The sequence below is a fragment of the Durio zibethinus genome, chromosome 13 (assembly GCF_047325235.1).
Source record: "Durio zibethinus cultivar Kanyao isolate XHJ-2024 chromosome 13, ASM4732523v1, whole genome shotgun sequence".
Classification (NCBI taxonomy): Eukaryota; Viridiplantae; Streptophyta; class Magnoliopsida; order Malvales; family Malvaceae; genus Durio; species Durio zibethinus.
The window spans coordinates 20,746,929-20,764,541 of record NC_143174.1 but is presented as its reverse complement, the minus strand read 5'-3'; the positions used below and the strand labels follow the sequence as shown (position 1 = coordinate 20,764,541).

General features: G+C 29.6%; 1 protein-coding gene and 1 pseudogene across 2 annotated transcripts; one reads left to right on the top strand and one right to left on the bottom strand.

The window, feature by feature from the left end:
• Nucleotides 1-5,516: 5,516 nt before the first annotated feature.
• Nucleotides 5,517-7,664, top strand: LOC111304116 (acyl-lipid (9-3)-desaturase pseudogene; annotated as a pseudogene). The gene has a single exon (XR_016326562.1). The product of XR_016326562.1 is annotated as an acyl-lipid (9-3)-desaturase pseudogene (transcript).
• A 6,425-nt stretch (nucleotides 7,665-14,089) lies between these two features.
• Nucleotides 14,090-15,542, bottom strand: LOC111304115 (NDR1/HIN1-like protein 13). The gene has a single exon (XM_022900630.2). The coding sequence runs from the start codon at nucleotides 15,324-15,326 to the stop codon at nucleotides 14,493-14,495; it is 834 nt and encodes a 277-aa protein (XP_022756365.2). The 5' UTR covers nucleotides 15,327-15,542; the 3' UTR covers nucleotides 14,090-14,492.
• Between the last annotated feature and the right edge of the window lie 2,071 nt (nucleotides 15,543-17,613).

The window sequence follows — 17,613 nt, the reverse complement described above, 5'->3', positions numbered from 1 at the left end:
TGAAAAAGAATCTTTAACTTTTTGGTGTGAATTTCTAAATTTTTCAAATCAGAACTTTTGAATTCTGGAAATGAGCCTTGAAATCTTTGATGAGAATTTGTGAATTTTTTAAATGTGAAACTTTAAAATTTGGATGAGAATCACTAACAAAAATCTTTTGAATGCGAATTTTTGAATCTTATATGTGAATTACAGATTGTGAATTTTTATAATGATGAAAGTTCTTGTGAAACTAAAACTCTTGCAAACCTGAAGTTCTTGCGAATTTGAAGTTTTTGTGAACCTAAAAATCTTGTGAACCCAAAATTTTGGAAAACTTGAAACTTTTGCAAACTTGAAGTTCTTATGAATTTACAGTTTTTGTGAACTTTAAATTCTTGCAAACCTGAAGTTCTTGTGCATATGAAATTCTTTAAATCCTTGTGAATCTTTTATTCTTACGAATCTAAAAATCTTGTGAAACTTAAATCCTTGCGAATTTGAATCCTTGTGAATCTTCCATTCTTGCGAATCTTACATTCTTGTGATTATAAATCCTTGTGAATCTGAATTCTTGCAAATTTTTATTATTGCAAATCTAAAAACCTTGTGAATCTTACATTCTTTTGATTTTAAATTCTTGCAAATCTGAAGTCTTACAAATCTTTCATTCTTACGAATCTGAAACCTATACAAAATTGGGAACCTTGTGAATCTAGAAGCTCTGCAAAACATGTAACCTTTGCGAATTTGAAACCTCTAAAAATCTTAAAATTTTTGCGAATCTTGAAAAAAAAAATTTTTTTGCTAATCTTGAAACCTTTATGAATTTTGAAACCTTTACGAATCTTGAAATTTTTTAGAATCTTGAATCATTTACAAAGTTTTGGAATTCTTGTGAATATTGAATTTTGTGAGTTTTGGAATCATTAGGAATTTTTGAATTTTTTGCAAATCTTGGAATCTTAGAATCTTTTAATTCTTGTTACGGAGATTTGTGAATCTTTGAAATTTTGTGAGCCCTTAAATTTCCAAATTATGAAACTTTGAATTTTAAATTTTTGATTTTTTTGAACCTAAACAAAATGAATGTTTTTTATCTTTGCATAATTTTTGTTTCATAGAAACTGTGCAAAAAGGGACAATTATACATACCCCAATTTGTCCAAGATTTTTTTGGGATCGAAAATGGGCCTTCGATTGTAAAATGGGCCCGGTTGTGAAATTTTTGGCCCAATAGAAAAAATTTTAATTTTTATTTGATTTAATTTTTTGGTTTAATTTTACTTGTTTTAGAAAGTCAAAAAAAAAAAGAGGAAGGAAATCAGAAAAATAAAAAAAGGGGACTTTGTTTGGGGGATTTAATCTCAAATTTGATTATGGATGCAATTATTGTGAAATCAAATCAAATCACATGCTTAATCATAAAATCAATTTGATTTAGTTCCCAAATAATAGGGAATCAATCCCTATAAACAGATAAACAGAAAATCAATTAAGGGGGGAGAATTTTTTCAATTCACAAAAGTTCATTGAGTTATTTTGAAAACAATTTAGGTTATTTTTTTTTTATTTTGGGATTTATGGATTTCGTTTGAATTTATGGGAAATTCAATTTTCTCGGATTAGGAAGTTCTTGGGTATTAGGTTTGGATTTGATTTCGGGTTTTGAATTTTTTTTTCTTAATCTAGGATTTTTTTGGTTTTTGGGAAATTTTTTATTTTTTGGGATTTTTTTTGAATTAGTTGGAAACTCAAATCCTTGGATTAGAATATATTTTGGTTGATTTGTAGGATTTTTTCTGGAATTGTTAAAAATTTTTGGGTTTGATAGTTTTTTTGGAAATTTTTTAAAAAAATTAGGCTTTTTCTGGGTTTTACTTGAATATTCTAGTGGAGTTTGAATTTTTTAGTGGCTTTCAGTGATGGCTGAAGGGGTCTATGATGACCAGTTTTTGGATTTTATTGGTTTTTTAAAAAAGTTTACAGTTTTTGATGATCGATTAAATTTTTAGGCATCGAAACTTGGGTTTATTGGCCAGATTTTACATTTGGTTAAGTTTCCCAATGAAACTTCTAAAGAAAATTTAGTGATAGTTTGAATTAAAGAGAAAAGAGAAAGGCCTTATGAAGAAAAGACCAAAACATTAGCTTTTATAAGCCAGCAAAATAGCACCGTTTTGGGGAGAGGGCCTTCCTACATGAACTTGTGAAAATTCACATGCGATCCGTTTAGTGACTCGACCTAAATAGCACGGTTTAGCTTTCTTTTTTATCTTTTAATTTTTAATTTTAATTTTGATTTCTTATTTTTTGTTTTTCCTTTATTATTGGTTTTTTTTTTGTGTTTTCTATATTTTTATTTTCTATTTTATTGTGTGAGTGAATTAATATGATAAAAAATAGTTAGATTATTTATGGATGTTTTATTTATTTATTTATTATTTTTTCTTTTTTATTTCATTTTTATTTTTTCATTGCATGATAATTTATTATATTATTATATTGTTATTACATAGAATTATTTGTATGATAATTTTTTATTTTAATTAATTTTCTTTTCTTTGAAATTAAAAAAAAGGTTTAAAAAATTTTTTAAAAATATTTTTCAATCCTACCAAACTATTGAAAGATTTAATCTTGAATTAAGTCTTACTAAAATACTGAAAAACTTAATGAATTTTCTTGAAAAAAATATTTTTTAAAAATCCTACAAACAAATTGGAAGATAATTTTTGACGAAAAATCTTACCAACATATTAGAATATATTTTTGAGAATAAATTATTTTTAAAAGTAAAACTTTTTTTTTTACAATAAAAAGATTAAATGAATCCGACAACAGAGCCTCTTCAGAATAGAACACTAGTCTTTATGAATACTCCTGAAATGAAAAAATTATCTTAAATCGCTATCAAACTATTGAAGTAGTTTTAAGATCAATTTTAATAATTAAATTATTTAGTAAAATTACTTCATGTCTTAGATAATTTGAAATCAAACTAATACTATTTTTTGGATAGGCATGGTAAGGGTGTTATAACCTTCCTCATGTGTAACTGTACTCCTGAACTTAAAATCTAATTTTATATATTAGAATCTACTTTTTAAATATACCCGAATTAAGTTTAGGACCCTTTTTTAAAATGAGATAGATTTAGTCAGGTGACTAATCACACCTAAACAAAAAAGATTGGTGGTGACTCATAAAGTTTATGTCTAACGGTAGGTATATGAATTTATACGCTATAACAATCAATCATTGGTAACTTTTATTATACTTGAAATTGCCAGGGATTGAATCCTAGATACTAGCGTAAATGAAGTCAAAACTTTCATTTTAGTAATTAGGGTAAACTTACCATGAACATATTCAATAAAAAAGTAATGAAAAAATTATAATTTTTTATAAAACAATAATGTTATTTATAAAAAAAATTATCTCGTATATTATTAGTAGACTTTTAAATTTCATATTTCTTAATTGTAAATACATAACAATATATTAGTAAATCAATGTTAGGTTAATAAAAAATAAGTGATAACTTAGTAATTAATAATTGATAACTTATAACAAATTAGTGTTAACTTAATAGTAAATTAGTGATAACTTAATAATAAATTAGTTACAATTTAATAGTAATTAATTGATAAATTTAGTGGTGAATAATAAATAATTTAAAAGTAAATCAATAATAATTTAATAATTAATCATTGAAAATTTAAAAGTGTATCAATATAACTTAATAGTAGTTAATTATCAATAACTTAATAGTTAATAAATGGTAACTTAATAGTAAATCATAGATATTTTAATATAAATCAATGATAACTTGATAATGACTCGTAGTCAATTTTATAATAAATATGTGATGATTTTGTAGTAAATAATCGAAAACTAAGTTGTAAATCAATGACAACATAGTAATAAATGAATAATATTATAGTAAATCATTAATAATTTAGATGTAAATTATTAATAATTTAGTAGTAAATTACTAATAATTTAGTTGTAAATAAGTGATAATTTAGTAGCAAATTAGTTAATCATTAATTACTTTGTAGTAAATCATCAATAAATTAATAGTAAATTAATTATAATTTTATAACAAATCATTAGTAATTTAATAATAAATTATCAACAATTTAATAATAAATGAGTCATAACTTAATAGTAAATCAATGCTAATTTAGTAGTAAATCAATGTTTATTTAGTATTAAATCATTGATAATTTAACAATATGTCATTGATAGTTTAGTAGTAAATTAATAATAACTTAAATATCAATCATTGATAAAAATTTTTTATACTCGATCTTGTTAAGAATTGAATCTTGGATTCTTGGTTACTAGCAAAAATGGAGTTAGAAATTTTATCTTGGGAGATTAGGATAAACCTACCATAAACCTATTCAATAAAAAAATTTAGTGAAAGAATTTCAAATTTGATTAAAACAATAATGTTATTGTATAAAAAAAATTTTATGTCGTACTAAAATTGAACTTGCACTTTTCTACTGGAATTTATTGTTAAATATATAATTATACAAATTTTATTAATAATTACAAAAAAAATATCATAAGTTATTAAAAAATTATTAAAATTATATCAAGAGATTACTAAAATTTTATTAAAAAATTACCAAAATTGCATCAATAGTTACCAAAATTATATCATAAGTTACCAAAATAGTATCAAAGATTACCAAAATTTTATCAAAGGTTATCAACATCAAAATTATATCAAAAGTTATCAAATTTTACTTATATTATACCAAAATCAAAATTAAATTATTAGAATTTATCATTATTATCACAGTATTAAAAAAATATTTATTGAAATAAATTTTTAAAAATAAAAATTACACATACGTATATGCCAAAAACTATATATATATATAGGAATTGATCAATTTTATACCAATATGAAATTAAAAAGTTTTACACTTTTTTAATCATTGATTTTAATATACTCAAGAATATAAGAGGTAAGTGAAAAAAAAAAAAAAAAAACCAACAAGTAAAACAATGTAAAATTTTTTTTGTGTAAATTAATCTCGTTTATATATATATATATATATATATATATATATGAGAAATCAATTTATACAGTGTAAAATTAAAAAAAAAAATTTAATTATTGATTTTAATAAATTTAATGAATGAAACAGAAGTTAAAATAAGAAAAAATAGTTTAATCTCATCTTTTGTATATATTGAAATCAATTATTAAAAAAATATAAAAAATTTTTAAATTTATTAAAATCAATAATTAAAAAATATGTAAAATTAAAAAAATTTTACTTCATATAACTTAATCTCTCCTCATATATAAGAAAAAATCAAATTACAACTATATAAAATAAAAAAACAAAAAAATTTAACTATTGATTTCAATAAATTATGAAAAAATAAGTAAAAAAAAATTTAATATGGGTTTTGGATCTATTAAAATTAAAATGAAAAAAAAAATAACTTCTCCCGTAGGAAGAATAAAAAGTAAAAGTCTTTCGACTTCATCCTTTTTTTTGTGATGTTAATGCTTGTACCCATGTATGCCCACGATTCTTTCTAGCATCTGCTTTAATCAGCCTTTTATTGTTTAAACTATTATTCTGTGGTGATTCTTCATTTTGCTTGACCCCTCCCCCTTCCTCTATACATCATGATATCGCCTCCCTACGTTTCTCCATCACACCCCTAAAGGCAAAGGCAAATGCAAAGCAAAATTCTAGAAATAAAGCACAGAATTTTTCATTCCTACATTGAAGGAAAGTAGAACCCAAAAAAGCCTTTCTTTTATTTTTTTCTTTTCTCATGCCATAATCATTTCACAGCTACAAAGTCTCTTCCTTTCATACCCTGGGAAGGAAGAGAAACACTAAAACTCAGATCCCTCCTTTGGTTGCTCATTTCTTGCATCGATGACGGAGTCAAGGAGGTACATTTCCCAAGCAGAGCTTGAAAACCACAAAAAACCGGGAGATCTGTGGATCTCTATACATGGCAAGATCTATGATGTCACGGAATGGAGTCACGACCACCCTGGAGGGGCACTTCCATTGCTGAATCTGGCTGGCCAAGATGCCACTGATGCGTTTGTAGCCTATCATCCAGGCTTAGCTTCGCAATATCTTGACAAGTTCTTTACCAGGTACTATCTCAAAGATTACTCTGTCTCGGAGGTATCCAAAGATTACAGAAAACTTGTTGCTGAGTTTTCCAAGATGGATCTTTTTGAAAAGAAAGGACACGGGACATGCATTTCACTTTTCTTCATAGCATTGTTGTTTTGTATCAGTGTCTATGGTGTTTTATGCTGTAACAGTGCTTGGGTGCATCTCTGTTCTGGTGGGTTAATGGGGTTCTTGTGGATACAGAGTGGATGGATTGGACATGATTCTGGGCATTACCAGGTTATGTCTAGCAGAAAATTCAGTAGATTTACTCAGGTCCTCGCTGGGAATTGCCTTGCAGGGATCAGTATTGGTTGGTGGAAATGGAACCACAATGCTCATCACATTGCTTGTAACAGTCTAGATTTCGATCCAGATCTTCAACACATGCCATTATTTGCGGTATCTTCAAAGTTTTTTCACTCGCTTGCATCTTATTTCTATGAAAGGAAGATGAATTTTGATTCAGTTGCTAGGTTCTTGGTAAGTTACCAGCATTGGACATTTTATCCTGTAATGTGTTTTGCTAGGATTAATCTATTTGCACAATCTTTCCAATTGTTGTTATCTAAGAGGAAGGTACCAAGTAGGGGTCAGGAGATTTTGGGACTTCTTGTTTTCTGGACTTGGTATCCGCTACTTGTTTCTTGCTTGCCTAATTGGAGTGAGAGAGTGATGTTTGTGGTTGCCAGTTTTTCTGTAACTGGAATTCAACATATTCAGTTCTGTTTAAATCATTTTTCATCGAGTGTCTATGTTGGACCGCCTAGTGGAAACGATTGGTTTGAGAAGCAAACTGATGGAACACTTAATATATTGTGCTCATCTTGGATGGACTGGTTTCATGGTGGTTTGCAGTTCCAGATTGAGCACCATTTGTTTCCAAGGTTGCCCCGGTGTCATCTCAGGAAAATTTCTCCATTTGTTAAGGAGCTATGCAAGAAACACAATTTACAATACAATAGTGCATCATTTTGGAGGGCAAATGCAATGACAATTGGGACTCTTCGATCAGCAGCCTTGCAGGCTAGGAATCTCACCAACCCAGTTACTAAGAACTTGGTCTGGGAAGCAGTTAACACTCATGGGTGAGATGGAAAATTTGAAGCTCTCTAAGTTTTGTTGCTGGAGTTTTTTGCCATGAATGGATTGATATCTGAGGGTGGTTATCATTGGTTTCAGTGGAAGAATAATCACCATTGTCTTTGCTTGGAGGCTTCAAGTATTTATAGTTGAGCTGCATGTTTGTGAATCAGCTTATGTTTTTATGATTAAGTATTAAAAGTTGCGTACTGATTCCTGTAGGCTGACGAAATTTCCTCCATGCTCAAGAGTGCAGCCAGGGCATTATTTGGATGTAAAATATTGCATTTAATTTAGTGGTTTCTCTTGATGGTATACTTTTATGACGCTATGGTCCTTTCTCTATGGTTGTTTGAGATTTTTTATGGATGTAGCATTTGATGGTTTTTAAGTCAATTTGAAATTTGAAGTTGTGCAGTCCTTTTCCAGCCTCTTCTCTGATCGGATTTCCTGATAAATTTCTCTTCATAATGCCGTTGATTCTAGTTTCAAGTTTCAACAAAGCAGATTGCAGATCCTTATCTCCCATCAGATTAACGCTAAAATGCCTTCTAAATTTGTAGTGCAACAAAGATACTTTCCTCTCAATGGCTGTGAATTGTTGTATGATTCAACCTAATTTCCCCTCTCGACAAGTTCTGATTCACATTTTCCATCAATAAACAGACAATTTGTTTTGGGAAATTAGGCCTTGAAACGAGCATCGCCATTGCCAGCTTAGAATGAGGACCTCTCCTCTTAGTTGCTAATCTGGCTCCTGATCAACATGCAATGAGCCATAATTTAGTTGCCACATGGGAGCTCTGAAGCCTGGGGAGGAACCTATAAAAAAGAGTATTGCACGAGTGATTAGTGGTCAAGAGAAGACCCAAACCCAACCCTCCACCCTTAAACAGGCATCTCACATCTGTGAGATGTGGTTTACATTGGATAGGAGGAAGAATGTTGGGACTTGGTTGGGACCATTGATTGGCCAGTTCAATAAACAACAAATGGGGATCTCTCAAGCTATTCCCATTTCCCACAGTCAATACTCCAAATGTTTGGTTTGATTCTCGAAACAGCTGCAACCAAAACTTAAAATTGTAATTTTTGAGTTTGGGCATGTTTTAGCTATTCCCTCCCATACTTGGAAATATATGGGCTCACATGATAATTGGACCTAATTGGTCCGTATCAGTCCAATTCACTGATAAAAAACACTGAAATGAATACATCTATGGCCTAATTAAAAGTAATGGTTCCATCGATGATAAAAATAAATAAATAAAATATGATTTTGCTAGAAATCCACCGTGAAACTTATATAAATGCTCAAAAATTTTCAATTATTTGTAACTTAGTTATTGAATTTATAGTTGTTAATTTTATTTTGATATAATATACTTTAGTTATATCAAAATATAACATTTAAAATTAATTTTTTGTATCGAATTTAATATCAAATAATATCAATTATTTTTGTTAATTTCGATGAATTTAAGTGGATTTGTTCGGTACGTGAATGTGAATAGGTTTTATAATTTTTAATTTGTTTTTTATTATTTAAATATTTTTAACCTAATAAAAATAAAATTAATTAATAAAATAATTCTTGAAAGTTAAATTTCTTTATTTTGTATTATAACTTATTTTCTTTTATACTTTATTTATTCAAATCAAAATTCATAAGTATTTTAATCTCTTTTAAAAAGCAATTGCTCTCTTTCTAAAATTTAATAATTATGAAGTCGAGATTAATTTTCATTTCTTTATTTTTATCTTAATATTTATATAAAAAATATTTATTTAAAAATCATATAATCAGATTTAATTTTTAAAAATATTATAAAAAATTTATGATATTATTTTTTATGCTTTTAAATTTATTTATTTGATTTTTGAAAATATTACATATTTATTTTGTAGATTATTAATAGTATTATACTATACAAATTCATATATATTTATAAATATATTTATATTAAACTAAAATTTTTAAAATAATTAGTACTAGCATATATCACATATAAAAAAAATCGAAATGTTATTCAATACAATATTAACAATTTTGATTGAATTAATGTAAAATTAAAATTGTTTGAAAGATGTGATGAATGCATTTAAAACTTCCTGTTAATAATTATGTAATTTATTAGTAAAATATTAAAATTTTAATACCAATAATTATAGTTTGAAGTTTTATAGCTTAAAGTAAAAAAAAAAAAAAAAAAAAAAAACTCACATATCAATCAATAATTTATATCGAATAATAACAAGAATAATCTCAATTTACAATCAGAGAATAAAAAGGAATTTGAATCTGAACTCGATAGAAATAGATGAGTAAAATGCATGACCGAGGTGCAGAAGCTTTGCGGTCGACTCCTCTGCAACTTCTGTCAAGTGTCAACAGAAAATACACAAAAGTTTCTGTGCTTGATTTCTTCGTGACTTGGTGCGATGGTAGCTGGCTATGAGCCAACTCTAGAAAGCCAGATCATGGACAGACAAATTTTAGTGGTACAAACCGCCAGGCCATGTGTTATGGTCGAATCTTGTACAGGGAGGAAATAAGACATAGGATGTCCTAAGCCATCTTTATTTGGGACAATGACCGATAAAAATGTAAAGGCATAGATTTTACGTAGTTAAAAAAAATCTCATTTGTAATAATGTAATGGTTTTTAGTAACATAATAGTAAAGGCTTTTTAGAATTTTAAGAGGTGGACAATTGATAAATTGTTGGATTGTTTCGTTAATTAAGATACGTGTTAAATTATTTATCTAAAATCATCATTTTAAATCCAATTATGGTGAAAATTTTAAATTTTTTTATAATCACTATAATCTTATTATATTAATAAAACCTTTTTTTTAGTATCAATTATCAAGCTGGTATCCACTCATTATCGTAGATATAATTTTACGTTTCTTTTTATATTAACTCGTGATTTACTTTTTATTTGTTCAGATTTTGAGTTATGTTAATTGATTTATGTGCAAAAAGTCCATTAAAAAATCGTAAGGATTATTGCTTAATAAAAAAAAGTTTAGTTAGTGACAGTTAGGGATGTAAATGATATATTATTAATTATAAATTATTTGGATTCGATTCGAATAAAATTTAAATTCGATTCGATTATTATCGAAGCGAGTTCAAGCTCGAATAGTTTGACTTATTGATCAAATCGAATTTGAGTGTTTTTATATCTAACTCGAGTAGCTCATGAACTTAATATAGTTTTTATATTTAAATATATTTTTATTATTTTAATTAATAAAATATTTTAAACTCGAGCTCGAACATAAATAATTGAGCTTATTTTTACATGTTTTCGAACCTAATTGAACAAGCTCGAGTAATTTAATTTCTATATCAAATCGAACTCAAACTAAAAAAATAAAATTCGATCGAATTCGAATCGAGTTTTGAACCTAAAATTTTGAATCAAGCTTGAACTCAAACTTAATACTATATCAATTCAAATTTGATCGATTACGTCTCTAGTGATAGCATGATTGAGCGAACCTTTACAGCCCAAGCTGACATTTTCGTGGCAGATATTAGTTCCAACGGTTAGGCCCACCTCAAACCATTTTGAGCGGATTAATCCAGTCCAAAACGTAAGAAGGTCCAGAAGTAAGGCCTAGATTGTCAGTTGACACGATCACTGTCCTCTGTTTGTCATGTCCCATGGGCAATGGCTTTTTTTAGTGTTTAGCCATGTAACAGGGTGCAAGAATCTCGTGTTTCCGCCTCAAATCAATAAACTCTTCAGTTTTGTTCTTGACAAACTTTTCTGAATAGATATCAGTAATGTAAAACTCGGGAACAAGTCAACTAGGAAAATTTATTGATCTAAAACCTCCTCTTGAACTTACCAAAGACGTCCGCTTGTAAGGACTTCTCTGAATTTGAAGGGCCGAATCATTCTACCCAGCCACCTAATAGCAGTAGGAGCAATCTTGTTTGGCAAAGACCACCTCTGTCTGTGGTTAAGATCAATTGTGATGCCTCTTTAGACAATGATTCCAAAAAAGCAGGAATCGCAGTGATTGCTAGGGATGAGAATGGGTGTCTTATTGGTGGAACTAATGCCCTTGTTCAGGCAGGATCTGCACTGGTGTCAGAGGCCTTTGCATTGAGGTTTGGTTGTGCTTTTGCTATTAGAAGGGGATGGAGCAAGGTTATCTTTGAATCTGACAATGCAGAGATTATTCAGAGGTTAAATTCTGCCAGAATGACTCGGCACTGGGAAACTTTGGCCATTGAAGAATACATTTTGTCAATGACAGGGTGTTTGCAGTTTCGTTTCATTCAGCCATGTGAGACGAGAAGCCAATTGTATTGCTGACTAGGTTGCTAGGAAAACAAGACAGAGAAACTGCCCTGCAGACTGGTCTTTCATGTACCTGATGAACTTTTTGTTTTGTTGCATATGTAATGCTTATGGTTACTGTAGGCTCCTGGGCCATTATGCTTGGAAAAAAAAAAACAAACCTTACTAAACAAATGGTCCAAATCCATACTTGCAGTCAACTTCGGTGGGATTTGAACACCTTTTGATGAAATTCCATCTGCCCCAGTCTAAGCGGACCGATAACCCACAGAAACCACGTGCTCACGAATTTACTTCCTTTCGCCATCATGGGATGCACTTGAAAATATTAATTATTAATTACAAAATCATACTAGTAGTATGTAAGATTGACAGGTCTCATCCCCCTTTTATATTAAAAAAAAAAAGAAAAAAAAAACTCTTAGTGATATTCATAACTCATAAGACAGTGGTTTTAGGCTTTCCTCTGAATAATTTGTTGTCTGCAGAACCTTTGGCTCTAATCATTGAGCAATTCTATGGCTTGAAGTTGAAATCAAACCATCAAATATTGATGGATGCTTAACAGCTTCATTTGCCATGGCAGAAATCATGGTTAGAGGAATGCTAGGGCCAGTCGCCCATAACAATCACTTTTGAACACTCGACTCTCTAAAGAATCACCTCATCCACTGCTTTAATTTGTAGACAGGCAAGTGCTTATAACAAGTGATTTTATTATTTTAGATTTTTTGCTTTTACCAGAGTACTTTTACCTTTTTATCTCTTATTCTTCTTAACTTTACTATACATTGGGATTTGAAACAAGAATTCCAATCCGTCGTTAATAGAGTTCTGCTGATTTTCCTTCAAGATTCACTCTTCAAATCACTCATTGACATATTTGTTGTCACTATTCAAGCTCTATATGTTTTTGCAGCCTAATCATGCTCTTATTCAATCTGTTTGTGTTTTGGAGCCTAAACAAGCCAATAACACATGGATTTTTTTTTAATTCTCCTATTTTTCTTCTGATGGGTTCTCATTTAACTTTTTTATATTTTTTTAATTCCCTTTTTTTTTTTCCTCTTTATGTTGGTTTTGTGGAGGAAAAAATAGTTCTTTTTTTAAATAAATAAAATTGATATCTTTTTTTAATGCAAATAAAATTGATATCTTTACTTATCACTTTAGAAAACATTTTGTCTAGTTAAGCAAAAAAATGGAAAATTTATAGATACAATAAATTTGATTTATTTTTCTGAATTCTGATACAATATATGTATATCTCCTTAAATTTATATTTGATGAAACAGTAATGTTTCATATTGTTTAGATTTATAAAAAAAAATGGAGATAGAATTTATTTTTAAATTTATAGAAAAAATTGAGATGATTCTTTTATTTGGAAATTGAGACAAAATTTAAAAAGAATATTATAAAGAAAAGAGATAATAAGGCTAATTAAGTGTTTGTAAAAAAGGTTTTAGATAAAGAAGCAAAACTAGGCTTTGAACTAATCAGTTTTCATAGAAAAAATATAAAAAGCAAATCAACTTTCACTCTTTCAATGAAAAAAGAAGATGAAATGCAATCGGAACAATTTGTGACAGATTTTCAAACTTAAAATTTAAATGACGGTGAGTTATAGCTGTTCGAATATTAGTGACGGTAAAAATGACTGCCCCTAGCATTTCTCTCATGGTTAAATTCTACCGACAATGTTCACACTAAAACTCTGGGAACACAACACAAGCGATTGCAGCCCCATGATGTTGTTCCGGTACTTCGAACTTTTTCTGCATGGAACTGTACTTGAATTAAGATTCACGGAAAGCAAGAGAAAACCAATGACTTGAGCACTTTTAGGCATTGGGGTTTTCCCTGGAGCTGGATTTGGGCACATTCTAAAATCATCAAAAAGGTCATCGAATTTAACCTTGGTAATATGATTGCACTGCTCGCAACGCAAAGCCAGGCACATTATTTTACTTCAAAAAAGCAGGAGTAATATCCGTTTATCAGTTGCGGTTACCCTCGATGCCGATTCACACTTTACTGTCTTCCTCCTCTCCTATAAGAGCCAAAAAGCATTAATTTAAAACTTCTTTCCTTTTAGTTTTTAACACGAAGAGTTCGTCGTTTGCTTAATTAGATGGCGTGGCGTTTCGGAGGGTGTGCTACTTAATTATCAACCTGCTGTAAATTATAATGTTGTAACGTTTAACAAACCATTTATGTTTTCCTTATTGAATTTAATAAAATAATATTTTTTTAATGAATATAGTAATTAATTTATTTATATCCGATAATACAAACGAAAATAATATTCCACATTTCCCCGAATATTTTGTGAATAAACTGAAGTTTCATTTAATATTTATTTATGTTTATTTATTAAAATTTATAAAAAAATAATATTAATTAGTAGTATAAATCACAAACATATTAATTTTTTTTACACCCCTAATTATCGTGATGATAAAAAAACAGGGCAAAACTAAAACCGGTAATCGGAACAAGATGACTAGACTAAAATTACAATAACGTTGGAACTTAAATTTCATATGTAATTGATATTAATTCTCTCAAGCTATTATACCATTGCATTCATGAAATAAAAATGAAAATCCAACATCACTTACAATACCAGTACCATATAAAAGTTGTCTAAGAAGAAAAGAAAAGAAAAAAAAAAAAGAATACTAATTTCAACATCTTGTTCTTCATGAGTTCAGCCTCTTCTTCCTAAATCTACTAACTATAAATCCATCAATTTTTTTCCCTCAATTTCTCATCCCATAACTGATTCTTGATTTGTTTCATGACATTCTTTTGGCCATTTCTTCAGAAAACCCCAAAAGTTTTTTAAAAAAATCAAAAGCATCGAAAAAATGAAGGAAAAAAAAAACAAGTAAATTGAACAATTGGGATTTAAGAAAGAGCCCGTTCTCAGAAAGTCCATTTCCAGATCTTGATCCGGAGATCAACCTTACACTTCGTCCCAGAAACATTAGCCACAGACGGTGACTTGCCTTTTGGTAAAACCCCTTTAATCCCATCACACGTAACCCTAATCCCGACTTTCTTGCTCTTCAATCCACCCGTCTTCACTGTCACTCTAGTATCCATCTGAACTTTTAACAAGATACCATTTTTCTTCTTCAGATCCGGTCTTAAGTTGTTGACTGTCTCCACATCTAGATCAACTGATGTCGTTACCACAACTCCCCTGAAAGTTGTCTCATTTTTGCTGTTACTGACGAAAGCTGGCAATGTTCCGTTGCCTATAAAAACATTGCTGTTGCTGGATACGCATGAAACAACAAAAGGGTCGTAAGAGAAGGAAAGATGGGAGTTTGGGTTTTTGGAAGAAAGGGTTAAGTTGAAAAGAGTTGAGAGATGGGAGGAGGAGTCCGCGGTAGTTGTTAGGTTTAAGCGGTGGATACGGAGGGAAGCAAGGGTAAAAGAAGGGCGGTGAGGCCGATAAAGGACGTAAAGGACGGTGCCAGTTATGGCTACCAAAAGGGCAACGATGAGAATTGTGAGGATGGTCCAGAAACAACAGCAGCAACAGTAGTTCCGCTGTGGACGGTGGTGGTGACGACGGTGATGGGGTTGTGGACGGTATGGTGGACGAGAAGTGGGGTTATAAAGGTGGGACTTTGTGGTGCCACCGTTAGTTGTAGCGGTTGTAGTCGCAGCGGCTCCACCAGTGCCACCGTTGGCGGCAGGTGGAGCAGCAGTGGCGTTGGGCTTGGAGGAGGGAAAGACTCTCTCTGACATTGTGAAAAAAGAAAAGAAAAAAAAAAACAGAATGTTGGAGTGATTTTGGAAAGGAAATGGAGGAGTGAATGGTGAGATTTGTAAAAGACAAAGAGGGAATTTGAGGAGAGGAATTGAAGAGGAGGGAGAGGTACTCTCCACCCAAAGGGGATGGTGCCACCTCACCTTATTTGGATTTTTTTTTTTTTTTATGACTGTAAAAATTTATATTTTCAAACTTCAATTGTCTGAAAATCCAAAGGAATATCTCACACGTTGGTGATCTTTAGTTTTTCTAACATCACTTGGCTTTTGAGATATGATGATGGAGTAAATTATCAGAAAAATGGGGTCCACATTTCCTCTTTGGTTGGAGATTTTAGATCAGACGGTTTCGAGGAGTTTGATATGATGGTTAATCAATTTGCCCTAGCTGTCTCCAGACATTTTTATGCAAAGTGAATTTACACCTCAATTATTAGGAAATAACTATTGAACTAACCATAAAAGTTCTTTTAGTATCACTGAAATGAGGAATAATGGAATGTTGGGTGGACCACTCAAATCTGGGTTTACATTCATACAAAAGTTAGACAGTTTATATGAAAAAAAACATATTGATTTGTGTTGTTAATCTTGTCTGTTAAGGCAAGAATCATAGCTGGACAAGAAAACTTTTTGGATTAATTTGAAAAGATAAACGGTAAACAATTTTTTTATCCAAGTAAAAAGTAATACTTGTAGTAGAAAAGGAAATACACTGGAATTAATACAGTAGAAAGATTGTCGGGGGGGGCCATTGAATTTTAGACCAGATGGCTGTCCTGTCCAAATCTCAAAGCAAACGGGGAAATTGGGAAGGCCACCGACTCGTCTGTCCTGTCCTGGGTCGTTGTAGGTAATGTTACAAATGCAAGGTTGTTGATGAGCGTTTGTTTAGTTGGGTTGGTTAATTTTAAATTAAATTAAATTATTTTATTTATATTAATTAAATCCATTTTATTAATTTAAAAAAATAATTGGATTAATATTTCTATTAATCAAACAATAAAATTATGTTACACAAAAATAAAATATTTCGCTTAATTGAATTTTGTGTCTACGAATTGAAATGATACATTTTATTATAAATACGTTTTGATTATGCATTTGATTAATTCAAATTTTAAATCAAATTAATTAAAATTTTCAAAATATTTTTGAATTTCAATTAAATTTTTTTAAAAAAAATTATTAATAAATTAAATTAAATTTATTTACTCAATTAATTTAGTTAAAATCAAATTTTAAACATCAAGCACAGGTATAAAAAAAAAAAACTTAATTAGTAGTTAAATCATCCAAATCATCTAGTTGCATTAACTTAAAACCCAACTCCATAATTACTTCATTAATTACCAATGCTGGTTTCAAAATTGGAGGATCTTTATAATTTATTGAATGATTAAATTATAAAAGTAAAATCGGAGCAGCCACAATAATGATATATATATATATAATACTATATAATCACTAGGGCTTTGATTTTTTTTTTTTTTTTTATAAATTTGAGAATAATAAGGAATTGATTATAAAATTGTTGCAATGATGGAATTATGAAATTTGTACTTTCCTTGACAAGGGCATTTTAGCTACAAGTTTGATTTTACAGCTTCCCATGAGTAATTTATGTTTTTGTAGGTAAGGACATGGGGAATAAGCCAATAGGAAGATCGAACTGATCTTTCATTGCTTAACTTTATGCTTTCTCGCACCAAATTACTAAAGATTCATTTGCTGTTGTAATGAGAGAAAGTTTTATCTTATTATAATTGTGTTTTATAATTAAATTTTTAAAAATTCAGTTATAAAATAATATTATGGCACAATAAAAATTCCTCTCTTTTTAAATAAATCTTAAATTTGCTACGTGCTATAGTTTATTTTAATAGATATTGTTGAATTTCTAACTTAATTTCAACTCAAATAATTGGGGCTAAGCATGTATTTGCAGTTGAGATACGACACTGTTTCTTTGTAATCATAGGAAGTTGGTTTCAAAATTACTTCCCCAAAGCACCAAAACTTGATCGACATGGAAAATGATCCTAGTTAGCCTTCCCACTTTGCTGCTTATTTTTATACTTGGAAATGATAAAGATACATTGTTATAGTGAATTTTTCTAGCTAAAACATAGAAGTGGAAATGATCTATATATGCATGAAGGGGAACCTGAGTCTTTGCAAAGAGACGAGAGCAAGCACTTGTTACTTGTACATGGTAAATCGGGGTACCGGGGTACAACGCTAATTCTGTAAGAAAGCTCAA